Source organism: Hemicordylus capensis, chromosome 1, assembly GCF_027244095.1.
Source record: "Hemicordylus capensis ecotype Gifberg chromosome 1, rHemCap1.1.pri, whole genome shotgun sequence".
NCBI lineage: Eukaryota > Metazoa > Chordata > Lepidosauria > Squamata > Cordylidae > Hemicordylus > Hemicordylus capensis.
Genome location: NC_069657.1, coordinates 153189913 through 153214358, shown reverse-complemented (window position 1 = coordinate 153214358; position 24446 = coordinate 153189913). Strand labels below are relative to the sequence as shown.

Here is a 24446-nt window from a genome sequence, read left to right as displayed (position 1 = left end):
TTCTGAAGAGAAAGTGTGCTTTTGAATGGATTTCTGTGCTTAAAATCTCTGCACACAGGACAGAGTGTGGTTAATAAAATAAAAATAAAATATAAATGCTTTAGATCAGCTTAGATCCCAACTTAGGTACATGGGAGAGGGAAATAAAACTGAGTCCATGCCATCCAAAGAAGTCCTGTGCCTAGTGGAGGGGAGCTATATTGACAGCGGGGAGGAAAAATAAAACATAATATGGAATAGTGGGACATAGGAAGGAAGAAGGTCTGCTATGTTTTGAGAACGGCTTAGTATACTCTTGGAAAACCAGATATTTGAATCTAGCACTTTCCTGGCCAAATTCAGAAATAGGATTTCAACAGTCTCTAATGGACTTTTCTTTCCTTAGGAAAGAAATCACATTCTGACCGAGAGGGAGCCAACATAGATAAAACATTTTCACTGTACAAGCCAAGCCAAGACAGAAAATATTCAAAGGCAAAATAAGATATGGGCTCCAATTCAGAGAAAGCTAGTCATTATTTAAATCTCACTGGCTGACATCCTGACGAATGGATAGTCAGACCATACTAATGCATGCCATTAGTATGGTCTGTGGGGATGCATTGGATTGGGGTTTGGGAAACCTAGGGTTGATAGGTTTAATGCTTTAAAAAATGCTTTAAAAATTAGGAGACACTGTTGTTACTTTACAGATTTTCCAGGAGTGTGATAAACATGTGGTAGTTTTACAGATGGAGTATACCTTAGATTGATGGAGGAGCATCTATTAATACATTGCTGTCTGCTAATGGACCATGTGGATAGGCACAGAGTCTCCACTGTTGAGGGTAGAGTGGCATTTGGGGGTGTTGGGAGGGATCATCAGATGTGCCAAAAAATATTAGTTTGGGGGGAAAGTCTGGCCTCCCCCACCCCCGAACAAAAACACTCCCCGCAAAGCAGAGAGAGCTTATATACTTTGCAGCCATGGAATGCATGCATGAAAGTTCCAAAAGGTGTTTCTTCTCCATCTGTCAATCAACAGGACACAGCAAATAACGCTGGAAGTTTGCAGGGAGAAGAGTGAGAGGAGGAACTGGGAGAAGCGGGTGAGCAAGGAAAATCATTAACAGTGGGTGACAGTTGGTCTCAGCACTTACAACACCAGGTAAAGGATATATAAAGAAAAAAAGGGGGAGATAATGCACAACACAAAAACAAAGGGAAGACGGCCTAAATACAATAAGAAACAAACCATTACCAAAAGAAAAACACTTTTATTGTGAAAGCAATAAAATATACTATACCAAACAAGAAAACACAAAAGCTGTTCTGATAAGACCCTCCCAACCTTGCATTTCAACTTTCTGCTGCCCATCAATGTGTCCCTTTTCTACCAATGCAACACAAGTTTCAGACTGGATGCGACAATTTCATTGCATTTTCCACTTGTGCCTTATATTGATGGGGATAACTTAATGTAGAACAGAGACATGCTAATGGGTATGGTATGGTATGGTATGGGATCACAGAATGAGGATAGGTGTTACAGCACTCAGGATATGCCCCAGAGCCTGAAGGGCTGGAGTCTGAATTCCTTGTGCCCTTAATCTGTTAACCATTCTGATCTAGCAACAGGTGGCTACATAGCTTGATGTCTTTGATTTCTCTCCCAGGCACCATTTCTCTGTGTCTCATTCTTTAAAAGCTTCTCAACCTTTTGGCTAAGATGAAGTGTTTGTGTGCGTGTTGCTGGACATTGTGTACAATATAACAGGATGTATCTTTGCTCTGTTGTCCTCAGAGTCTCCCTATTATATGACTGACTACACACTTTCTCCCTTAGGGAAAAGTCACAAGTGTTACATTGGTCCTTTGATGACTGCCTGAATTAGCTGTGCTTTTGTCTTTAGAAGTCAGAAGGCAAAAGAAAATCTCAAATACCTGATTAATTTTTGCTGTTGGAAAGGTGATCCTTCCATTTGATAAGCATTAAAAAAAAGTGTGTGTAAATAGAATTGGTGAGTTGCAGTTAATTTGGTTTGCAGGTTGTAAGGCAGGAAAGGCTTGTAATGTCTGCTTTTAAAGTAAATAATGATAGAGAAGACTATCGCAACAATTTCAGACAAAAACAGGGCTGATACATAAATATTTTATTATGGTGAACAAAAAGACACTTTCTCAAATTCAAACTATTAATGATAAGAATTTATTGAAATGTTCTTTTCTGAATTCCTTTTTATATAATATGAAATATTAACTTACAAAAGTTTACCATTAACAATATTAGATTAAAAATAAAAACAGAGCCAAATGCTAATGTAACAGTCCAAAATGCAGATCCATTCAAGTTGAGAATCAGAGCTTACAGTAACTCTTTGATCCCTACTTGATCAGCTTCAGGAATTGTGCTAGAAGCAGACCTAGCTACAGAAGGCAAGCAAGCTTTGATTCTCTGAGCTTTTTCTTCTAGATGATGCCCAGAGATACAGAAGAGGTTCCTGAGAAAGTTGGGCATATTCCTTCTCACAGAATTGGAAAATTAGTGCAAAGCTGGGATTAGTGAGTATTATGGTGGACGCAGGAGGATCAGCTTTCCAGAAATATCTAATCTAAATGTTTAAAGTATCGTTGTAGTCTGTTATAGGCACATAGTCAATATGACTTTAAAATATGCATGTTCAATCTTGTTAACAACAACCCTTTTTGGTTAAAGGCTGAAAGGCTATATCTCAGTGGCAGAGCAGATGCTTTGCCTGCAGAAAGTCTCCAGGCAGGGCTGGGGAAGGGTTCTGTCTGAAACCCTGGACAGCCCCTGCCAGTCAGTGTAGATAATACTGAATTAGATGGACCAATGATATGACTCAGTAGAAGGCAGCTTCAAATGTTCATTTTCCCTTACAATAATTTCTGCATAAAAGTCACACTGCTGTCCTTCAAACCCATAATGTCAAAAGTTTCAACACAAACTTATCCTTTAGTTGCCATTAGCTATACAAAATTGCTTAGATAAGCAACTTACAAAGTGCATTAATTCTCAAGTACAAAACACTGTGGCATTTATGTCTCTGTCCTAGAGAGGGCAGCAACCCACACAAATATAACAAAGCTTTGTGTAAAGTATATTCTGCTTGCAATTAAAAAAACCTGTCAGGATATTAAAGCAAAACCGTCATTTTTAAAAAGAAACCTATATTTGTAGTAACTGAATAAAAATGGAACAAATATAAAATTGTATTCTCTCACCATTTATGTGGCTTACTCACTAAATTTTACATAAGCCTTATGTTCCTTCCATATTTTATTTTATTTTTATTTTTATTTTTTAAAAAAAACCTTTTACTTCATTAAAAACTCTTTAAGGGGATAAAACCTGTGAATCTACATAGGCTGCAAATAAAATAATTTTCTTTAAAATGTATTTCAAATTGTTCCCCTAATTTTTGATGGATTATTCTTAATACACCTCCAAATCTATTTGAAAAGGAACTATATTCAGAGTCAGAATTCCCAAAAAGTTACTTAAGAGAAGAAAAAAACCATCGCAAATCAGTGTTTGCGAACCATCACACAAAGGAATGCTTTTCTTTAAGACTGAGTTTGCATGTTATTCATGCTGTCACCATTTTATATGGTCTAAAATTGCTATCAGTTACCTTATGATCAGATCATAGCTTCTTATCTATCTTCTTAGGTAATTGCTTAAAAGGAGGTGATAACCAAATTGTGAGTTTATCATTTACTTGAATCTAGATATGTTGTGGTGGATAAACTGAACATCTCAGTTCTTCCTCTCACAGGAATGCAATACATTGTTTGTAAAGTGTATAATGTTGAACTTCTTGCTTTTACTGTCTCACTCAAAGGTAAACTGGATTCTCATCATAAATTTTAAAAAAGGAATTGGTTCAGTTTGTACTTCCTTAATGTTCCATGTGAATATACATAAAACTATCAGGATATAGATAAACCTCTAGGGAGGCATCTAATGCTTGATTACAGAAATCCCACAGGGGCTAAAAAAATCATTAGCACCTTCCAATCAGCAGTCAGACTGTGGAGTATGCTGTGAGCTTCCTGAAGGTCCTACTGTCATTTCCTGTCAGCAAACTTCACACTGATTAGATCTCCAGGAGTCAATAGTCCATGGGTTTTGGCACGAACTGATTTAGTTTTGGGGGAACATTTTATTTCAAAACTTTGAAGCAGCTAGGGAAAAAGATGGAAAAATACTAAAATGAGTACAAATCCAGTGTGAGAAAATCAGCAATTGTCCCCAATAAGATCCAACAGCCTACTTCTTGTAAAATCCAGTGAACATTTTATAAGAGAAGAGAAGACCCGGTGGAGCAGTCCAAGTGGTTATCTATTATTTCCCAAAGTGACCAGCTGGATTCTTCTGGAAAGCCCACAAGCAGGGCATGCCTTTCCCCACCATTTGTCTCCGGCAACTAGTATTCACTGCCTCTGAACATGGATGTTCCATGCAGTCATCGTGACTAATAGTCACTGATATACCCATCCTCTATGAATTTTTTGAGTTATTTTTTAAATCCCTCTAAGCCACTGGCTATCACCAATGAAAATCTATTTTGCCTACTTGACAGCTTGATGCCCAGAATCTCTTTTAGAAATTAATCACTGCACTGGCTATGAGATTAGTGCATGCTGGAAGAACTGAGTTGTTTGGTCCTTCATCCCAGTCTACATATCCTTGTGTGCCAGAATGGGCTGCAAGCAGATTTCTTAAATTCTACATGCTCTCTCCCTGAATATTTGTTTCTGGAAGGTCCAGAAAAATAGCAATACATGTCTACTCAGAAGTAAATCCACTGAGTACACTTTTCTAAGAGTAAGTCCCATTTTATATAGTGGGAGTTACTTCTGAGTAAACATGCATAGGATTATACTGTAAATTACTTACTGCCACTGCATTTATAGGCCCCAATTCTGAAAATACATTATGTACAGAGATGTTAAACTGTAAACACCTAAAACATTCTAAAGTGATGAATTGGAGGATTTATCTATGTTTTTAAAATAAAAATTGACATAAATTTTAAATATTTTAGATAGCAAGAAACTATGTATCGATAACCCACTTACCTGTATTAATGCAAGGTGGATTTCCAGTTCAGCAATTCTCTTTCCTATACAGCTTCGAATACCATAACCAAAGGGGATGGAACCAAAGTTATCCACTCTGTCCATATTGCTTTTCCTTAGCCAGCGCTCAGGTTGGAATTCATTTGCTAATGGAAAATTCTCTTCCTGATATGATGTAGCATAATGACAAAGTGCCAGCTGAGTCTGATGAAACAAATATAGTATACTATATATCTACTAATCCCCAAAATCCATAAAACACATATAGTTTTCAAAATACCAAAACAGTAGGACAAATATACGTTTCCTCACACACACACAAACAGACTGTTCATTGATGTAATAAAACATAATTATTGCTAAAAAGGCACTGAGCTAGCCAAGATACCAAACCAAAGACAAAACAGAAATAACACATGCGTATAAACTTAACATTGATAACTATATCTTTGTGGGGGGGAGGGGGGTTAATATTGCAAAATCTGTTGTGTTCTCCTGATTCTTCTAAACAAAATGAATGAATCCTACAGCCAGAGGTTGCCTATTCAGATCCCTCTTAAGCAGCCAGCACATGTCACAATTAGGGATGTGCACAAAACCGGCCAGGCCAGTTCAGTTTGAATATGGACCGGATTTGAATGAACCCGACGCAGTTTTGGCACTGGTCGGACTGGACCGCCAAACCAGTTTGAACTGGATCGGAGCACTACAGGTAAAAGGGGAATCTGGTGATGATTCCACTTTATCAGGAAAGAGGTAGGGGGGCTTCCCTAAACCTAGAGGGGGTGGGAGGGGGTTGAGTTAGTACTTTTATGTCTTAGAGATGGCGGCTCTCCCTTACCCCCACTGGCCTCCTCCAGAGTAACCTGGGCCACCAATAGTCCAGTTCAGGCCTTCTTTGGCTTTGTTCCAGCGTCTGTGCATGTGTGGGGGCCATTTTAGTGATCTCAGTGCATGTTAGTGACCTCACATGCACAGAGGCCATTTGTGTGACCACGCAAATTCCTCTAGAGTAGCCCAGGCTGGTGGCAGCCTGATTTGGGCCTCTGTGCATGTGCAGGGACCATTTTAGTGACCTCTGTAAATGCACAGAGGCCATTTGCGTGACTACGCAAATTCCTCCAGAGTAGCCCAGGCTGGTGGCAGCCTGATTTGGGCCTCTGTGCATGTGCAGGGACCATTTTAGTGACCTCTGTGCATGAACAGAGGTTATTTGTGTGACTCCCATGCATGTGCAGAGACCCAAATTGGGCTGAAGAAGGCCTGAACTGGACCAGCAGTGGCTGAGGAGCTACCACCACAACTGTTGTCCCCCTCACTGCTGTGACTTGTAATAACTCATTCCCCTCCCACTCCCTCTAGGTTTAGGGAAGCCCCTCATCCCTCTACTGGTAAAGGTGAATCCTCACCAGATTCCCCTATACCAATAGAGCACCAAATTGGCTCAGTTTTATTTATTTTATTTTTAACATTTTATATCCCGCTCTTCCTCCAAGGAGCCCAGAGCAGTGTACTGAGTACTTAGGTTTCTCCTCACAACAACCCTGTGAAGTAAGTTAGGCTGAGAGAGAAGTGACTCGCCCAGAGTCACCCAGCAAGTTTCATGGCTGAATGGGTATTTGAACCCGGGTCTCCCCGGTCCTAGTCCAGCACTGTAACCACTACACCACGCTGGCCTAGCCCGGATCAAACTCAGAGCCGCGAAGGCCAGTCCGATTCAATGTCGAGCCCAGCTCGAACCAAGCCAGCTTGCATACCCCCACTACTAATATAGCATCTGTGTCTCAAGGCAAATTCAAGTGGATAGTGCTTTTCACGAGACACATCCCTAAATTTGGCATACTCTCACATAAAGGAAAATCAAATGTTGCTTTTGATTTATCAGATTTATTAGTTACCACTTTATTAACTGAAGTACTCAAAAACTTAGTGCTCAAGACCTTGCATCATTTTGGTATAGGTATCACTTGATTGTGGCTCTTCAATTTTTTTCTTACAGTTCAACACTGATATTTATGATTTTTGTACCCCTCAATTACCTTCCTTTTTTTGGGAAAGGATGGTTGAAATGCTGATTCATCTACAACTTCAGGCTCACATGGGCCATTTTTCAGAAACCAGCAACACTGATTTCTAATCCAGACAGGGCATGAGAAGCATGATCAGATAACAGAAGATGGGAAACTGCTTTAATCTACTACAGCAGCATCTCCACATGGATAACACATGCGTGCAGAGCTATATTTCCCCCTCTGACTATGACTCCAAGGCAATAAGCAACCTTGCATACCACAGTCTTCCCCAGCTACATAAGCAGAGGTCATGTTTGGCACTGTTGCACTTGCGTGGTCTGCAGTGCAGCTTGTTCTCAAAGCTCATTTGGAACAGTGAGCAAGAGCAACAGCTGAAGTTGGAGGAAATGGGGCCAGACCAGAATGAATGGTTCAAGAGGTTTCTTATACAGAGCTACCAGAACGTTGAGATTTCCTCATTCAGTGGTATAGTGAATGAAGCTGTGGAGCAATGAGACCTAGACCTCTTGGTTTTTGTAAAATAAACCCTTGAATTGTAAATGAATTGAATTGATATTCCCAAACCTCTTCTTGTTGTAAAGGAGCCCTTGTAAAATTGTATTCATATGTACAAACCTCTTCATTATTGTAAATAGGATTTCTGTGTTAATATGCTTGCAAATCCCTATGCATGAAAAAATGTCAGGGTCAAGAGTTCATGCCTGCTGTTTTTTAGTTTCACTTTGAGAAAGAACTGTTTGGCAGTTTAATTTTGAAGGGAAATTTTGAAAAATGGAGGGAACTTTGTGTAATATGGATTGTATTGTTTCAACGAACTGTGGGGACAATTTGTGTGAATATATAGGAGGCTGCTTTAGCAGGGAGTTAGTCAGAGTTGGAGAGGTCTGGAAGAAGTCAGACATAGTTTGAATCCTGGAGAATCAGAGCTGAAGTCACAGCTGAAGTTGATCAGAGTCAATCAAAGTCAGGAGGACTAGAAGTAATGTTGGAAAGCTGAAGGAACTGAGTCCAGTTCAAGTGGAGGAGATGAGACCAGTCAAAGCTGAAGAAGTCATAAGCCCAGGCTGAGAGAATCAGTGCTCTGGCTGTAGCAAGAGCTGAAATCACAGAAGAACCAAGCTGGATTGAACCCTAGGCCTGTACTATGACTAGGGGTGTGCACGGAACCATCTGGCCCGGTTCGGTACGAGGCCAAATTGGCCTCGAACGGAACCAGGCCAGTTCAGTCCGGCCCCCATCTAAACCCCACCCCCCGGTCCGGTCCGCAATTTATTTTTTATTTGTAATGTTAAGGAAGTACCTGTAGACCCTTTGGGGGGCTTGCTGTAGCCGCGGGTGTGTGTGTGTGTGCGGGTTCCCTCTCCCCCCACAGGCCTTCCTCATCACCGCCGCATGCACAAATGCTCTCTGCGGCCGCTCGCTTGTACAGAGGCCCAAAAGCGTGAAAAAGGCTTTCGTTACCAGCCGTGGTGGTGATGAGGAAGGCCAGCGGGGGGAGAGGGAACCTGCGCTGAACCCCCCCAGCTAGAGCAAGCCCCCCCGAAGGGGCTACAGGTACTTCCTTAACATTTTTTTTTAAATTAAAAAAAATCGTGGACTGGTCCGGACCCAGCAGTCTGGTCCCAGTCTGACGGAACCACGAGGGGCGGGGGGCGGTTTCGATCCCAAACCCCCAGACTGAACCGCCAGACCGGTTCCGCACATCCCTAACTATGACCAGAACAAGAGAAGGAACAAGCCAGAGTTGCTAAAGGTGTTCATCAAGTATTCTTGATTTAGGGCTCAGGAAGAGTCACATTAGTGGATGTGGTTTTTTCCACATTTCATTTATTCCTTATACTCTTTTGGTTAATCCTTTCCCAATACTTTTGCCCTGGTAGTCTCCATTACTTTAATCTTCTCTTCTCTGGTCTCCCATTGTCTCAGCTCAGTCCCCTTACCAGTATCCAGCATTTTGCTACAAAGGTCATCCATTCTTATCACTCAGACGACATCACACCCTTCCTAAAATCCCAACACCGCCTGTTGTCAGATCCTGCATAAGTTTCTCATGTTTTCCTTCAAAGCCCTCCATGGTCTCACTCCCAACAACTCTCCATTGTCACATCTCAATACATCCCTGCCTATGATCTTCGCACATCCAGCTCTACCACCCTCAGCCAAAGTATCATTTCCCTCTGCCATTTCCCCAAAGTATCATTTCCCTCTGCCATTTCTCCCTTCCATTTTGCTTCCATGATGCCACTCTCTTGCTTCCTTCAAATACCTTCTCAAAACTCACATTTTCCATGACGCCTTTGGTCCAAACCCCTAATACCCATATGATTCTGTAACTGAGTCTAAATAAGTATGCATAAAGTAATCGCATATTTCCCCCATAGCAATTCCTTGCTTCCACATCCCTTTTTTTCCTGTGTGTGGTCTTCACTGTGTCTCTTTTAAATTGTGAGCCCTTTGGGATGGGGACCAATCTTCTCACTCTGTGTAATGATCACGTACTCAGATGGCACTATCTAAATAATAAAAATAATGGCATTGTACAACTCACCCCTTTAGGTATCAAGTATCCTCCAACAATCATCTCTTTCTGGGTTACTCTACCATTTCCTGGTAATACTGGAAATAACCTACAAATAAGAGTCAATTAGATATTATTTATTTATTTATTTATTTAGCTAGTGCATTTTTATACTGCCCCAACTCAAGGTCTCAGGGAGGTTCATGGCAAACAAAAACATAGGAATCTGCCATATACTGAGTCAGACCATTGGTCTATCTAGCTCAGTATTGTCTTCACAAACTGGCAGTGGCTTCTCCAAGGTTGCAGGCAGGAATCTCTCTCAGCCCTATCTTGGAGAAGTCAGGGAGGGAACTTCTGCTCCTCCCAGAGCGGCTTCATCCCCTGAGGGGAATATCTTGTAGTGCTCACACATCAAGTCTCCCATTCATATGCAACCAGGGCAGACCCTGCTTAGCTATGGGGACAAGTCATGCTTGCTACCACAAGACCAGCTCTCCTCTCCAAAACAAAACATTAAAATTAATTAAACACTAAAAACGGTTTAAAACAAATCAATAAACAATCCAAAAGTTAAAAAGTTAAAAAGCTAAAAGGCCTGGGTAAAAAGATGAGTCTTTAGACACTTTTTAAAAGCTGCTAGAGATGGGGAGACTCTTATTCCCATGGGAAGCGCATTCCAAATCTTGGGGCGACAACAGAGAAGGGTGGCCCTGGGTGGCCACCAGATGACATGAAGGTAGCCACAGACAAGCCTCCCCTGATGTATGCAGTGGGCAATGGGGATCATGCAGAAGACGACGCTCTCTTAAGTACCATGGGCCTAAGCTGTTTAGGGCTTTATAGGTTATAACCAACACTTCGTATTTTGCCCGGAAACTTATTGGCAGCCAGTGCAACTCCTGTAATATAGGAGTAATAAGGTCTCTTCGAGATGACCTGGAGACCAACCTGGCTGCCGCATTTTGTACTAATTGTAGTTTCCGTACATATTATACATATTATATTAGTATGTAATCCCAAAGAGTGTACACTTGAACTTCCATAAAGCCTTTGACAAAGCCCTCAGGACTCTCTATGAAAACTTAGCATTCATCGGATAAGAGGACTGGGCCTCAGTACTGGTTACATTACTGGAAGCAGAGGATGGGGGGAAACCAACATTTCCCCCCCGTGCACGCAATTAAACAGGGATCTGTCTCAGGACTTGTGCCATTTAACCTGTTCTTAAAGGAACTGATCATGAGGGAACAAAGTTTACAGATAACATCAAATTGTTCAGGAGGGCAAAATCCTAGAGACTGTGAAGATCTCCAAAAGAAGGTATCTAAACTGACTGATTAAATCTGCCCAGTGACAGAGGAGATTCAATGGAAGTGGCAAAGTGATAAATACTCAGACACAGACACACACACACAATCTAGCTTCACATATGTAATGATAAGATCTAAATTGGCTGAAACCATGATAGAAACAGACCTTGAGTACATTACAGACAGCTCACTGAAGATACCAACTCAGTGTGCTGTAGCAGCAAAGAAGGCGAATTTAACACTGGGGCAGTCCCTCCCCTACCTTCCCAGAGACACTGAAAGACCCCTGAGAGGAAGGAAAGGAAAAAGGCAAGAAATATGTACCCAGGCCAGGGGAACACATAACTAGTTTATAATTTTAAGTTTTAGAGTTTGTATCTGTATTTTAAACTGTATTTTTTGTTAATGTTTAATTGTTGTGTTTTTAGATTGTGAACCGCCCAAGGACTTGCGTATGGGGCAATATAAAAATGTGTTAAATAAATAAATAAAATAACATTGGCTCCCATAGAGACCAGCACGGGCCTGTGAGGATTGTTGGGCCAGCCTCACCCTCACCTTCCCAGGGACACTGAGAGACCTGCGTGCCTTGAGAGGAAGGCAAGAAAGAAGGTGCCCAGGCCAGGGAGCTCTTGTCCTCAGCTCTTGAAAAGACCACTGACAACCTTAGACCATGTAAATCTTCTGTAACACTGTTTATTTTAAACTGTAAACTGCTTTGGGTGCCTCGTTCAAGGCAAAAAGATGACAGCAACAAATAAATATTAGATTTTTAAAAGGGTCTAAAAATTAATTAATGCCATGTTATACATCTCCACATTTGGAATACTGTGTGCAGGCCACCCAGTCTCAGCCAGAATAAAGTACAGCTGAAGAAGATATAGAAAAGGGCAACAAAGGGAGGGCAGGCAGGTGTGACACAGGATTACAAAATTGCTAACTGCTAACTGAGCAAAGAGGCACCTTTTTAACATGCTGATTCTCTTTATTGAGCAGGGGGAAAGCAACTGGTCCTATCCATCCCCAGCGACTCCAGTGACTGTTGCTGGTGTCTGTCTTCTGTTACTTTTTAGATTGTGAGCCCTTTGGGGACAGGGAGCCATCTTATTTATTTATTTATTATTTCTCTACGTAAACCACTTTGGAAACTTTGTTGAAAAGTAGTATATAAATGTTTGTTGTTGTTGTTGAATGATGCGGAGAGCATGAACAGAGAGAAGTTATTCTTTTTCAAAACATTAGGTCATAGAGTGAAATTGACTGGAGTAACAAAGGAAGGGTACCATTCCATGCAATATATTATCAGTGGAAGACATATATTGGGAGCACATTATCCCCCAATGTTTATCCATAATTTAAAGGACTACAACAATTTTGAACTCTTTCTGGACTGGATGCGTGCAAAGAATCTGAAACTTAATCCAGATAAGGCACAAGTGCTCTGGGTTGGTAAAACCGATAATCTGAGTAGTGAGGTAAATCTGGTCTTGGATGGGGTCACACTCTGAAAGACAAGTCGGCAGCTTGGGAATGTTTCTGGACCTGATGCTATCCTTGGAGGCACAGGTGGTGGTGGTGTGCAGAGCTGCTTTTTACCAGCTACGACCCTACTTGGAGAAGCTGGACCTGACCTCCATCACTCATGCTTTGGTAACATCCAGATTGCAATGTGCCCTACATAGGGCTGCCCTTGAAGATGGTTTGGAAGCTTCAGCTGATCCAGAACACAAGTTGGTCCAGAGCGCAAGTTGCTTCATGAGTAGGGATGTGTATGAACTGTAGTTCAAAGTGCAATTCGAGCACTCCCAGGAAATTCGGAACTGAACTTTAAGGAAAAGGAGAGTAGGTGCTTACCTAATCTCCACCACCCCTTCCAGCTTCCTGCTGTGGTGGCATGCATCCCAAAAAGCCTAGTGTGCTGACAGCACATGCAGCGTGTCCGCACCTGTGTGGGTGCCATTTGTGTGGTCAGCAACACCATGCTTACCATGCAAATGGCATCCATACATGCAAGAACACCATGTGCATGCTCCCAGCATGCAGGGCTTTTTGGGATGCAAGCCACCCCAGCAGGAAACTGGAAGGGGTGGTGGAGAGCAGGTAAGCACCTGCTCTCATTTTCCTTAAAGTTCTCTTCCGAATTTCCCAGGCAGTGCTCAAACCACGCTTCAAACTGTGGTTTGTGCACATACCTATTCATGAGTGTTACCCCCATCCAGCAGCAACTTCATTGGTTACCAGTCTGCTTCCGGGTTAGATTCAAGGTGCTGGTCTTGACCTTTAAAGCTCTACACGGCTCAGGACCAGGGTACCTGTTGGACTGCATTTGCCCATATGAACCTGCCAGGGCCCTGCTCATGGCCCAGCCACTAACAGAGATTCAGTTGGTACGGACTAAAGACAGGGCCTTTCCTGTTGTGGCCCCTTGGTTTTGGAACATGCTCCCTGAAGAGTTTTGCCATGCTCCTTCCCGCAGTGTTTTTAAAAAACAATTTAAAAGCATCTTTTTTAATGTTTTATCTACTCTTATCGGGTAGGTTATTTAGTTTTTAGAGTCCTCAGGTTTTAGCTTTTTATTAATAACCTCTAATTTGAAACTTTTTTAAAAATGTAATTTTAAATGTGTTTTTAGCCTGGTCTTTAAATTTGTTTAACTTTATTAATCTTTTATTTTACATGGTATCTATTTTATTAATGTTGAGAGCCGCCCTGAGTAGTAGTGTACTGGCGGGCCGAGGTATAAATATTTTAAATATATAAAATATTGGACATATTGGCTCAATAATCTGAATAAAAATCCCTCCCTCCGAAATCAAAGACCATCCTAAATCAAATAAGGCGTTGTGCTAATTCAGTAAAGATGCACAAGACCATTATACAGGCAGATTCATCTCTAGCTGTTTTTTATTTGCTTCTAGGTGGACTGCAAACAGCCATCCATCGGGAGAAGAAGTAAGACTTAATGTCACAGTTTTGTTTTCTATTTAAACTCACTAACTATACCTCCAAACTGTTTATCCATCTGCAAAGCAGGCATAATTCACCAGTAACAATGCTATTAAGAAATAAGTAATCAGGAGTTCAAATGTCCATTTAAAGCACTCGTCTCGCTATGAGACTATGGCTGTCTTTGGACATAATGCAAAACCAGAGGCAACCATGCCAGATGTTCAAGATTTTGATCATCTGAATGTGCAAACCCACTGTTTTGTCACCAAACTATAGGTTGGTTTTAGCCCCCAAACCTGAATTGGACCCTTCAGTTACCTCTCAGTTTCGCTGCTGTAACCTCAGGTCCACAAGTGGCATCATGTCATCTGAGTTCTGCTGCTCTGTGAAACCGGAGTTGAGGATAGGAAGTTCCTCCCTCCCTCCTTCACGATTGGCTGCCACGGCTTTCCTTCATGCAAAGGAGGACGCCCACGCAGCCAGTTCCTCCCCACTCTCAGTCTCCCAGACTCCAGATTAAGATCGTCTGGGAGCACGGCGGGGGCAATGGGGGCAAACTGCGGTTTGCTGTTATGTGCCAAGGTGGGCTATGACTTCATGCTACTCACTAGGAGCTTTGACAGAAACCCAACCTTTCTTGCACACATATGACAAAGTCTGAACTAGATGTTATATGCAGTTGTATGTAACATTATCTTGACTTGGGAAGGGAATGGAAGAAGTGACAAGAGGAAGGGGTTCTTAACTCTTTCCCCACTCCAAATCACCTGCCCCATGACTCCCTCCCCGATTCCAAATGAAAATCTGAAGAGATTAAACACACAGTTGTCCATTGCCATTTGGAAAGGAACCATTTGGAGTGGAGAAATGGCATATGAGGAATGGATTAAGAACACTCTATTCCAAGTGCTGCTTCAATCCCAATCACACTCAAGAAGGAATCCTTCCTGTTTAAAAAAAGCAGTTGTGACAAAGTTATACAGTACATCTCTGCATATAATACTGCCTAGTTCAACTCAAAGCTGTATCAGCTTGCAAAACCCCAGATGACTGCATGTGTGTAGGGGCTTTTTAAAAATCTGATGAAATGATACCTGATCTTCAGAAGACTAGGGAAATTTCACCACTTAACTATTTGTCTTGCCTTTCTCCACTCTGACATAGAGGCAAACTATTGATCAAGACTTTCCTTACGCCCTGCCCAATTAACACTTGTACAAAAGTGGAATGGGAATCTGGCTCCAAATATGATCAGTTAGCATTTCTGTTGCATTTAGCCTATTTTCAGCTCAGTGTCTTATGCATGTTTACTCAGAAGTAAGTCCCACTGAGTTCAACAGACTTTACTCTCAAAAGAGTGCAAAGAAATGCAGCCTCAAATCATGATTTAAAAGCACCACTGAGAGACCTTAAAGGCCAAGTTGAAGACAGATCATCCTGGAGAGAATCTATCTATGTGGTCGCTAAGAGTCAACACCGACTTGACAGCACTTACTCAATCAGAGTGAAATGTTCAGTTATTTTTAAATCATGATATAAAGAGAAATATACACCTTGATATAAAGAAAAGAAATATCACAATTACAATTTAGCTTAAATAGTAACTGCAATTTAGATACTTTGTAACAAGGAAGACTCAAACAGTTCTAACAGTCAGCTTGGTTTTCTGTCACTTACCTTAAGGTTTCTTTGAGAAGAGCTCTAATCATTGGCAAGTTGGGGATATCATCTGCATCAGGGACTTTATCTTTCCCCAGGTTACTGATTATCTCTTTATAGACTGAGTGCTGTACCTCTGGATGCTTTGCTAACAGGTATGTTGCCCAGGATAAAGTGAATGAAGTCTAAATTGGAAAAACAAAAAACAGCAGCAGTAGGGACGGAAACAGAAATAACATTTGCTAAGTAGCAAACAACACACACAAGGCTGCACTCCTATCAATATGCAAAGTTTGCATATTACTTTTCCCTTCATCACTGAAGGCACAATGCAAACATGTCTAACGAGCTTTGTATCATACTGCACACAGAGCAACCAACAAAACCAATCCTTCTGGTATGAAATAGCAGTAACTTAGTAAGTGATGCTGATATGATTATAGCAGCATCCCATCATAGTCTACAAAACACATTTCCATTACTTGTAAATTCTCTTACAAGAAAGTGCACATGCTCTCCGTGTTTAGCTGTTCCATTATTAACAGTTAGTTTCAAAATATTTTCACAGATTTGAAAACTGCTTGTCATCATACAGACTGCTAGACTGCATATTTAGATAGATAAAACTGAGTTGCATGTTGTGGCTGCTCTGCATTGTTGTAGAAAGGGAGAGATAAAATCTAAAGTTTAGGCCAAAAGCAGTGGAGCTTGTGACAGAGAAGGACACAGCAAGGTTGGAGTGGGACAAGAAGTGAAGGTAGGCCCCTAGTTCCCCACCTTCTTCTTCTTCCCCCTCGCCATGTCTTTGCTGCAGGAGAACTGTAAGGACATGGTGAAAAACAAAACATTCTTGACCTTTCTCTTGCTCCTATGTAAAGAATATCACATGTTCCCTATGCATACATATACACACTTGCACACACCTACCTACCTACCTCTCTCTTTCTCTGTCACACACACACCAGTCAAAGTTTTCCATGAGAAACTGAGGTCATGCACTGAGAAACTGAGGTCAGGGCAGGGAGTGGGGGAGGCAGGATAGCACCTACCTTCCCCCCAGATGATACAGTGTGGGCCTGAGGCCATGTTGCTTGCACGCTCACATGATGGGCACTGCTCCAGTGTTCTGAAGGCTGGGGAAACACAGCCCAGCCTCCGGGAATCCCACAGTGTGGAGCACGGTATATTGGGAGATTTCTCCATGAGCTAGGTAGTCTCTGGGCACCCAGCTCTGTATCTGCTTGGGCAGCCTGAGCAGACACACAAATGGATACTGAAGTAAGAGGGCACACGCACACCCTCTTACCTCAGCAAAAGCCCAGGGGGCAACCCTGGGCTACCCAGCAGGGCAGAGCCGGAATCAGCCATGATCCCGGAGCTTCACATGAGCAGCCAGCCTTACTGAGCCTCAGATTTTGCCACAGGATTTGGGGGTAAACTGATCCATTTGCTATGGAATGAGGCAGGAGGGGGGAAGAAGAGAAAATGAGTATTATGGTTCTATCCTGTTCTTTTTAACAAAGGCAGATTTCAAAAATGTTTCCTAAGATCCTTTAACTGGAGATCTTTTCAGTCCTGCCTCAGCTTCAGGTGGGAGAGAGCAGGGGAGGAGTATCAGGCAGCATTCTTCCCTTCTCTCCTTGTGACTGGTTGAATGATGCTCAGTGACATATCCCTCATCATTGAGCATGTCAGTCAGGCTGAGGGAGAAGTGAGCTGAACTCTGAGCACTAGCCAGTCAGAAAGAAAGAAAGAAAGGAAGGAAGGAAGGAAGGAAGGAGAAGAGAGGAATGGTGCCTGATACTCTTTCCCCGCCTTCTGGAGAAGACTCTTCTCACCTGAAGCTGAGACATGCTAGTGAACTGGGGAAGAGTGAGCTGTCACCCAGCCAACCTCCTCTCCCTCCCTTGGGGCCCATGGACATTTGTGTTCTGTTTCAGCTACACCCCCTAGTCACACCCCATACCACTATTAAATAAGCCTTGGCTTCTATTTCATTCATCTACACAAACCTGAAAACAGAAAGTTGGTGTGTGTGAGAGCACAATAATTCACTGTCTGTTTGGAAGGTGGAACCTCTCTCATATGACTGAATGCATTCAAAAGTCAGTATGAATGATATGGTTTTATTTGGCAGGTAAGTAGACGTTCATTACTCTTTCTTGCCTATATTATGACACTACACATTACTAAAAGAAAAAACAAAACAAAACCCTTGCACTTTTAATTTACCCACATTTGCATTTTATCTAATGTGCGTAATAGAACTAATTGTGTTCATTTTAAATTTCTCATTTATGTATACTGCTTTTCCATGAGGTGCCCAAAGCAGTGTACAGTCACATTAAAAAGCAATTAAAATACCATAAAACTAAGTAAAAACAAAACCAGTTGAAGAACACAGAAGAGAAGCAAAACCCGCAGTGGAACGCTATCAACAGGAATGCATGTCTGCCTAAACAAGAATATTGTTGTTTGTTTGACAGCGAAATATAGATAATGAAAGCATCTATTTGGGTCTCCAGGGGAAGGGGATTCCATGACCTGAGGGCCACCACAGAAAAAAGCCCTATCTTGAATCACCACCAGCCACACTTCCAAAAGAGATGGGACCTGGAGCAGTGATGCAGCTAAACATCTCAATTCTCTGGCAGCTTTATATGGGATTTACTACCACAGCTATGGATAATTTGAGCTGTGTTTTGTGCTATGTTAAAATGTATCAGAATATTTGTCATATTTTTGAGTGAAGTTGACAAAAAAAATTAATTCTCTCTTTTTCTTCTCTCAGAAAACAAGGTAAAAAGTTGGACATCTTGCCCTCAATCCTTCATTTCAGCCATTTTCTATTTATTCTGCATTACTGTCTTTTTAATAAACTTAACTCTGGACTGTTTCTCTCTGTAGATGCTGGGAGCTGTGCCTGACCATATAAGAAGTTAGTGTGACAGAAACAGCATCTCCTCTCAGGTTCCCAGTTCCTTCACATCCTCTTCAAAACTGGCACTGTGCTAAAATATCTGAACTCCTTTGAAGCCCAGTAACAGCTGCACTATTCTATTCAAAGTCCTTAACAACCTTTTCATGTGCCTGAAGTTTTTACATTCTAAAACATAACACTAGAGTGCCAGGTCTTATTTCCCCATACACTCACAGGAGGAAAAGAAAAGAAGTACAAAATTATGATAAACTGCTCGTTGCCAGCTAAAGAGGCAGATATAAATAAGAACAAAGACTCTGTTGGCATGAGACACTGCCAATTTAGCTTAAAAAGAAGTTTGCTTCCAGTGTAAATGGAAAATATGCCTGGAAAATGAAGGAATGAATGCATTTTCTTATTCTGAAGAAACAAAAAAATCCTGAGAATTACTGTATCCACTTTTAGAGAACATAAGAGAAACATACTTGACACAAAAAAATAATGATCTTCATTTTATTATAGAGCCCATGAGGTTTCCTTTGTTTCCTCTAGTCTTGTAATCAGGATGCACTAAATTCAGCTACCAGATTCAGAGTTGCTTTTTACTAAATAAAACTTTCTATTTAAATAAAACTTTCTATTTAAATAATCTCTTCATCATACTTCCATAGAATTTACTGGAAACACTTGTAGAATTCAAATATCTAATATTCATATTGCTTTGAAGACAAATGAAGCAATCTTATCCATACCAGACTGTCAAATACCACTTTGTCCCTCTGATTACCTAACTTCTTACAATTTTCTCTTTTAGAGCTTCTTTCTTGTCATCTTTCTTAAAGAATCCTCTGATCATAAGGTTTACTCTGCAAAAGCATCCACAGATCTGACCTCTACTGTAATCCTGACACCTCTCCTTATATGGTAGAACTAACATCTAATTATGGCATTCATTCATATTTCTGCTGGTGAAACCAGTAATAGGAAAAAAAATCTAAAGTAGTGTCAAGCATATGCTTTGTTGGAAATAAAACAACATCTGTGAGGGTTGCACTTTTATTTTCCCTTGACTCTCTAAAAAGTAGGTTCTATCTCACAGGGTCAGGGATATTGAGAGTTAAGATAAACATGGAATCATTACTTTAAACCATCAGGGGGAGAGTAAGGGATAGGTGGAAGCATGCAGACCTAATGCTTGTTCCAATGTCACCCTGGGTTGAACCTGGATACAGAGTAGCATCAGAAATGGTTCCCTCATACAGAAATGATACATGTTTAAAAGAATGTAAGATATACAGGGGAGTAGTGCATTCATTAAGAACAAAATTTTACTCATCATGTTACTACTGCTAACAACAATAAGAGTAAACTTACTGTATCAACCCCTGCCAAAAGCATCTCCGTCATATTGGCATAGATTTCTTCCACTGTAAGCTCTTTACTCTTAAGCAGTGTTGTGAGCAGTCCGCCATTTACCTCTTCTCCTTGGTCTAAAAGGGACTTTATATCTTTTAATTTATTGTCAACATGAATTTGACCTTTGTCAGTAAAAGAGGGGAGAGGAGAACGTTTTTGTCAAAATTTAATTTTCCTTGCTGTTATTTCCTATTTATAAACATGACTACAAGCAATCATATCTATGCAGGTACAGAACTAGACTCCCTCTACAATACCAACCCCCAGCAAAGGCTGATGATAACCTTAGTGAAAAGCACCAAATCTGTCAAGCAAACTAGTCTATTTGGCAAGACACAAACAACATCTCCACTACAAATTTTGTTATATGGTACATTGCACCCAGAGCAGAAAATGAGCTAGGTGACCATTAAAGCTGTAGCAACAAATCTTTATCTTATAATTAAAATGGCGGATATTTCCATAATCATTATATTTTTGCTTTTCAAGTAAAATATAGCAGGGGAAAAAGATTTTCCTCTAAACCAGGAGTTCTCACCTTTGGGTCTCCACATGTGGTTAGACTACAACTTCCATCATCCCCAGCTACAGTGGCTGTGTACTATGTACTATGCTGTGTACTAGCTGTTGCAGCAATGCACATTTTTACCATGTATTTTTTATAATGTCCTTGCACAGCTAACAAATCTCAGCTTTTCTAATCAAAGAGCTAGAATTTCACATCAGATTTTTACTACAGAGCCATCCTCTCTGAATTGCCACACCCTGAATTGCCTTAGTTGGTTGCCATTTCTTATTACAGTTTTTGAGGAAAAGAAACCAAATGCCATCCACATACCTGAAAATGTGAAATATAAACAGATTTTGTGTTCAGAACTTACTAAATTTAAAGAGTCCATCCCAGGATCTACAGAATTCTCTCCAAGGTTTAGGAATAATTGGACGAAGCCATTTGGGAATAGCTCCTGCATACATCGTGGTTTTAAAACTGCTGAACATCAACTCCAAAGCTTCAATGTATTCCACAGTGTTTTGGGGGATGTGATTTTCCAAGCACCCCAAGCGGCACTCATATAGAACATTTGCCACTGCTGTACAGGCAAAACCAAAAACCAAAAACTCAGAGGGTATTATTTTCCTTTTCAGTGCAAACTACAGAACTAAAAGCAAAGACAAAGTAGCAATTCCTACATTCAAGTTATGCAACCCTATTTGGGAGTAATCCTGATTCACTCAAGATTTATATGATTGGCTGCATGGCTATAATCTTGTATAGTTACCCACACTTAAGTCCAACCAATTTCAATTGAATATATTTAAAAATGTAATATAAACAAAATAAATTCTTTATGAAAATGTCTGAGAATATCACACACCCTAGTGATTTATTACAGCATCACATGTCTGCAAACTGGGGGTGGGAAGTGCGAGACATTAATTGCCACTGGGAACTCTAGGTGTGCTAACAGCAGCAGATAGAGAGGAGTGAAGGACAAGACTGAGGATGGTGGGGAAAGGAAAATCTATGGCCTCCAATCCAGCAGCAGATTTCAGGATAAAGAGGAATCTCAGAGCCACAACTTGGAAAACCAAATTGCCAATAATATAGACATACATATGGAAATTACAAATAATCATTTAAAAAGGAATATATTTCAGTCTTGCAAACTTAAATTTTATTTATGTATTCAGGCTCTAATTTTATTAGGAAGTGCCTTCCAAAGTCCCAGGGAAACCCCAGAAAATGCCTGGTTCTGAGTTGCCACCAGTCGAGCAGGTGGCAACTCCCCAGATGATCTTAATACGTGGTGATGTTCATAAAGAAGAAAGCGTTCCCTTAAGTACTTTGGACACAAGGCATTCAGGACTCTATAGGTAAGAACCAGCACTTTGTATTTCACCCAGAAATGTATTGGCAGCCAGTGCTGTTCTTTTAAAATGAGTGTGTAATAAGATCTCTTCAGATAGCCCCAGAGACCAACCTGGCTGCTGCAGGTCTCTGAGTTTTGTTCCCGACCCAGGGCTGGTGCTAGAAATTCTGGGGCCTCCTGGAAAATTAGGTTTGGGGGCCCCATGTACATCCAATTTCCTTTGGGCTAAAGAGTGGAAAGGCTGTTAGCACCTTGATGCCTCAGCTGCTCCTCTCCTCAGCTAAGAGAGCCAGCATGGTGTAGTGGTTAGAGTGCTGGACTAGGACCGGGGAGACCCAAGTTCAAATCCCCATTCAGCCATGAAACCAGCTGGGTGACTCTGGGCCAGTCACTTCTCTCTCAGCCTAACCTACTTCACAGGGTTGTTGTGAAAGAGACTCAAGTATGTAGTACACCGCTCTGGGCTCCTTGGAGGAAGAGCGGGATACAAATGTAAAATAATAATAATAATGATGATGATGATGACGACAACAACAATCTAGAACTGGCCTGTTCAACTTAGGCTCCCCCCCCCGATGTTTTTGGACTACAACTCCCATAATCCCCAGCCACAGTGGCCGATAGCCATGGATTATGGGAGTTGTAGGCCAACATCTACAGGAGGGCCAAAGTTGAGCAGCCCTGATCTAGGACAAAAGAAAGAGAACTAACAACAGCCTCCAAGCAACTTCTCCTTTCCTCATTTTTATTTGCCTCATTTTCATTGCAGGAGTCATCCAATGAAGCTGATTGGCAGAAGGTTTAGGATGGAGAAAAAGAAGGACTTCTTCATACTGTGTATCATTAATCTAAGGAATTCAGTATGCAGAATATACAGTACACTTTGCATTCAGAAGGTCCTAGGTTCAATTTCTAACTGCAAGGTTTTCAGGTAGCAAAGCTGGAAAGGAGCTTCAGGAACTGCTGCCCATCAGGGTAATAAATCATAATCATCATCATCAACAACATTGTTTGTTAGCCACCCCATAACAAATTGTTCTCTGAGCAGCTCACAAGGGATTAAAACAAAAAATAAAAACACCTAACACATTAAATCACAAGAGACAAAAAAGCTGAAAAGAAAATATAAAATACAATACAAAGCAGCTTAAAAACTCATTTGAAAATTAATTAAAAATCAGATCAAATCTGAAAACCCAAATTTAAAAGGCCTGGGTAAACAAAAAATTCTTTACCTGGTGTCTAAAAGAACAAAGTGATGAAGCCAGGCGAACCTCACTGGGGAGGTTATTTCATAAATGGAATGCAACCAGCAAAAAGGCCTTCTCCCTGGTAGCAACCCACCTCACCTCGTTTGGAAGGGGCACCTGGAAGAGGGTCTCTAAAGAAGATCTTAAGGTTCGGGTAGAGACATATGGGGCAAGGCGCTCTCTCGGGTAACCCAGCCCCAAGCCATTTAGGGCTTTAAAGGTTTAGGCAGTACTGGGCTAGGTTGACCAAAGTCCTGACTCAGTGCAAGGTAGGTTCTTATGTGCAAGGAAAACCGATAGGATAGAGCCCCCGCTTTGCACCCAGAAAGTGCCAGGTCCTTCAGCTCTCCATGGCTGGCATCATTCTCAGCTGCCCCATGGCTCCTGCCTATACTCCTCTCTCAGGCCAGCCGGTCTGAAATCCCATCTTATTTATTTATTTATTTATTTACTTACTTACTTACATTTATATCCCGCTCTTCCTCCAAGGAGCCCAGAGCGGTGTACTACATACTTAAGTTTCTCTTTCACAACACCCCTGTGAAGTAGGTTAGGCTGAGAGAGAAGTGACTGGCCCAGAGTCACCCAGCTAGTATTATGGCTGAATGGGGATTTGAACTCGGGTCTCCCCGGTCCTAGTCCAGCACTCTAACCACTACACCACGCTGGCATGGTGTAGTGGTTAGAGTGAGTATACAGCTTCTGAAACTCTCTTCCCCACCAGCTCCTGTTGCTGTTCTGTATTGACTCCAGCCCAGAGTGAGGCTCCCCACAATGTTGTGCCCCCCTCCAGTTGCAATAGTTGCAGTAGGCTCAAACCAGTCCTGTCTCCACCCCTCACCTACTTGCCATCCTACTCTAACTGAGTTGTTGTTGGAGACTGAGAGACACTGTGGGCGGTTTGGTGGGGGCAGCCAGGGAATGAAGACTTCCACTTGGTGGTAGCGTTAAAGTCCAAACTTGCCTCCCACCACCACCCACCACTTCTTATTTACAGGGCTGGTTACTACCAGACTGTAACAAATGTAAACAGAGAAATGAAGAACTGCACAAAAGAATGTAAGACATCCACAAGTTGCTAACAGCCAGTGCTTAAGGTACTAAACTGCGTAGGACAGCTGGCACTCAGCTGGTGCCTCTAGTGGAATATTTTCATATCTAGGAGGCATGGGGGTAGGTTAGTGTACCAAGCAATCAGCAGCTTCATTGGCCAAGAGTGATGGAGATGACTACAAACTGCAGTAATGCAGTTGGCCAATATCTCGAGCATATACACCAAAACTGATGATGTCCAGGAAAGCTCAGTCTGCATTTCAAAAAGATTTCCTCAAACTAGGTGTAAATTCATGTGCTGACACCTATTTTGGCTTTAGCTTACAGGAGGTTCTGAAGACTTTAAAACACAAATTCAAAATTGCATTTAAAAAAAATT

At 41.5% G+C, this 24446-nt stretch overlaps 1 protein-coding gene across 3 annotated transcripts in view; it reads right to left on the bottom strand.

The window, feature by feature from the left end:
• Positions 1 to 2165: 2165 nt before the first annotated feature.
• The window catches only part of LOC128340236 (cytochrome P450 27C1), a 41451-nt gene continuing 19170 nt past the window's right edge, over positions 2166 to 24446 (bottom strand). For all 3 annotated transcript variants that reach the window (XM_053285165.1, XM_053285164.1, XM_053285163.1), the window contains exons 4-9: positions 20775 to 20984; positions 19852 to 20015; positions 15576 to 15742; positions 9667 to 9745; positions 5086 to 5289; positions 2166 to 4188 (exon numbers count right to left, since the gene is read on the bottom strand). In XM_053285165.1, coding sequence (XP_053141140.1) covers positions 4072 to 4188; positions 5086 to 5289; positions 9667 to 9745; positions 15576 to 15742; positions 19852 to 20015; positions 20775 to 20984 — 941 coding nt within the window. In that variant the 3' untranslated portion in view covers positions 2166 to 4071. The remainder of the gene's footprint in view (positions 4189 to 5085; positions 5290 to 9666; positions 9746 to 15575; positions 15743 to 19851; positions 20016 to 20774; positions 20985 to 24446) is intronic.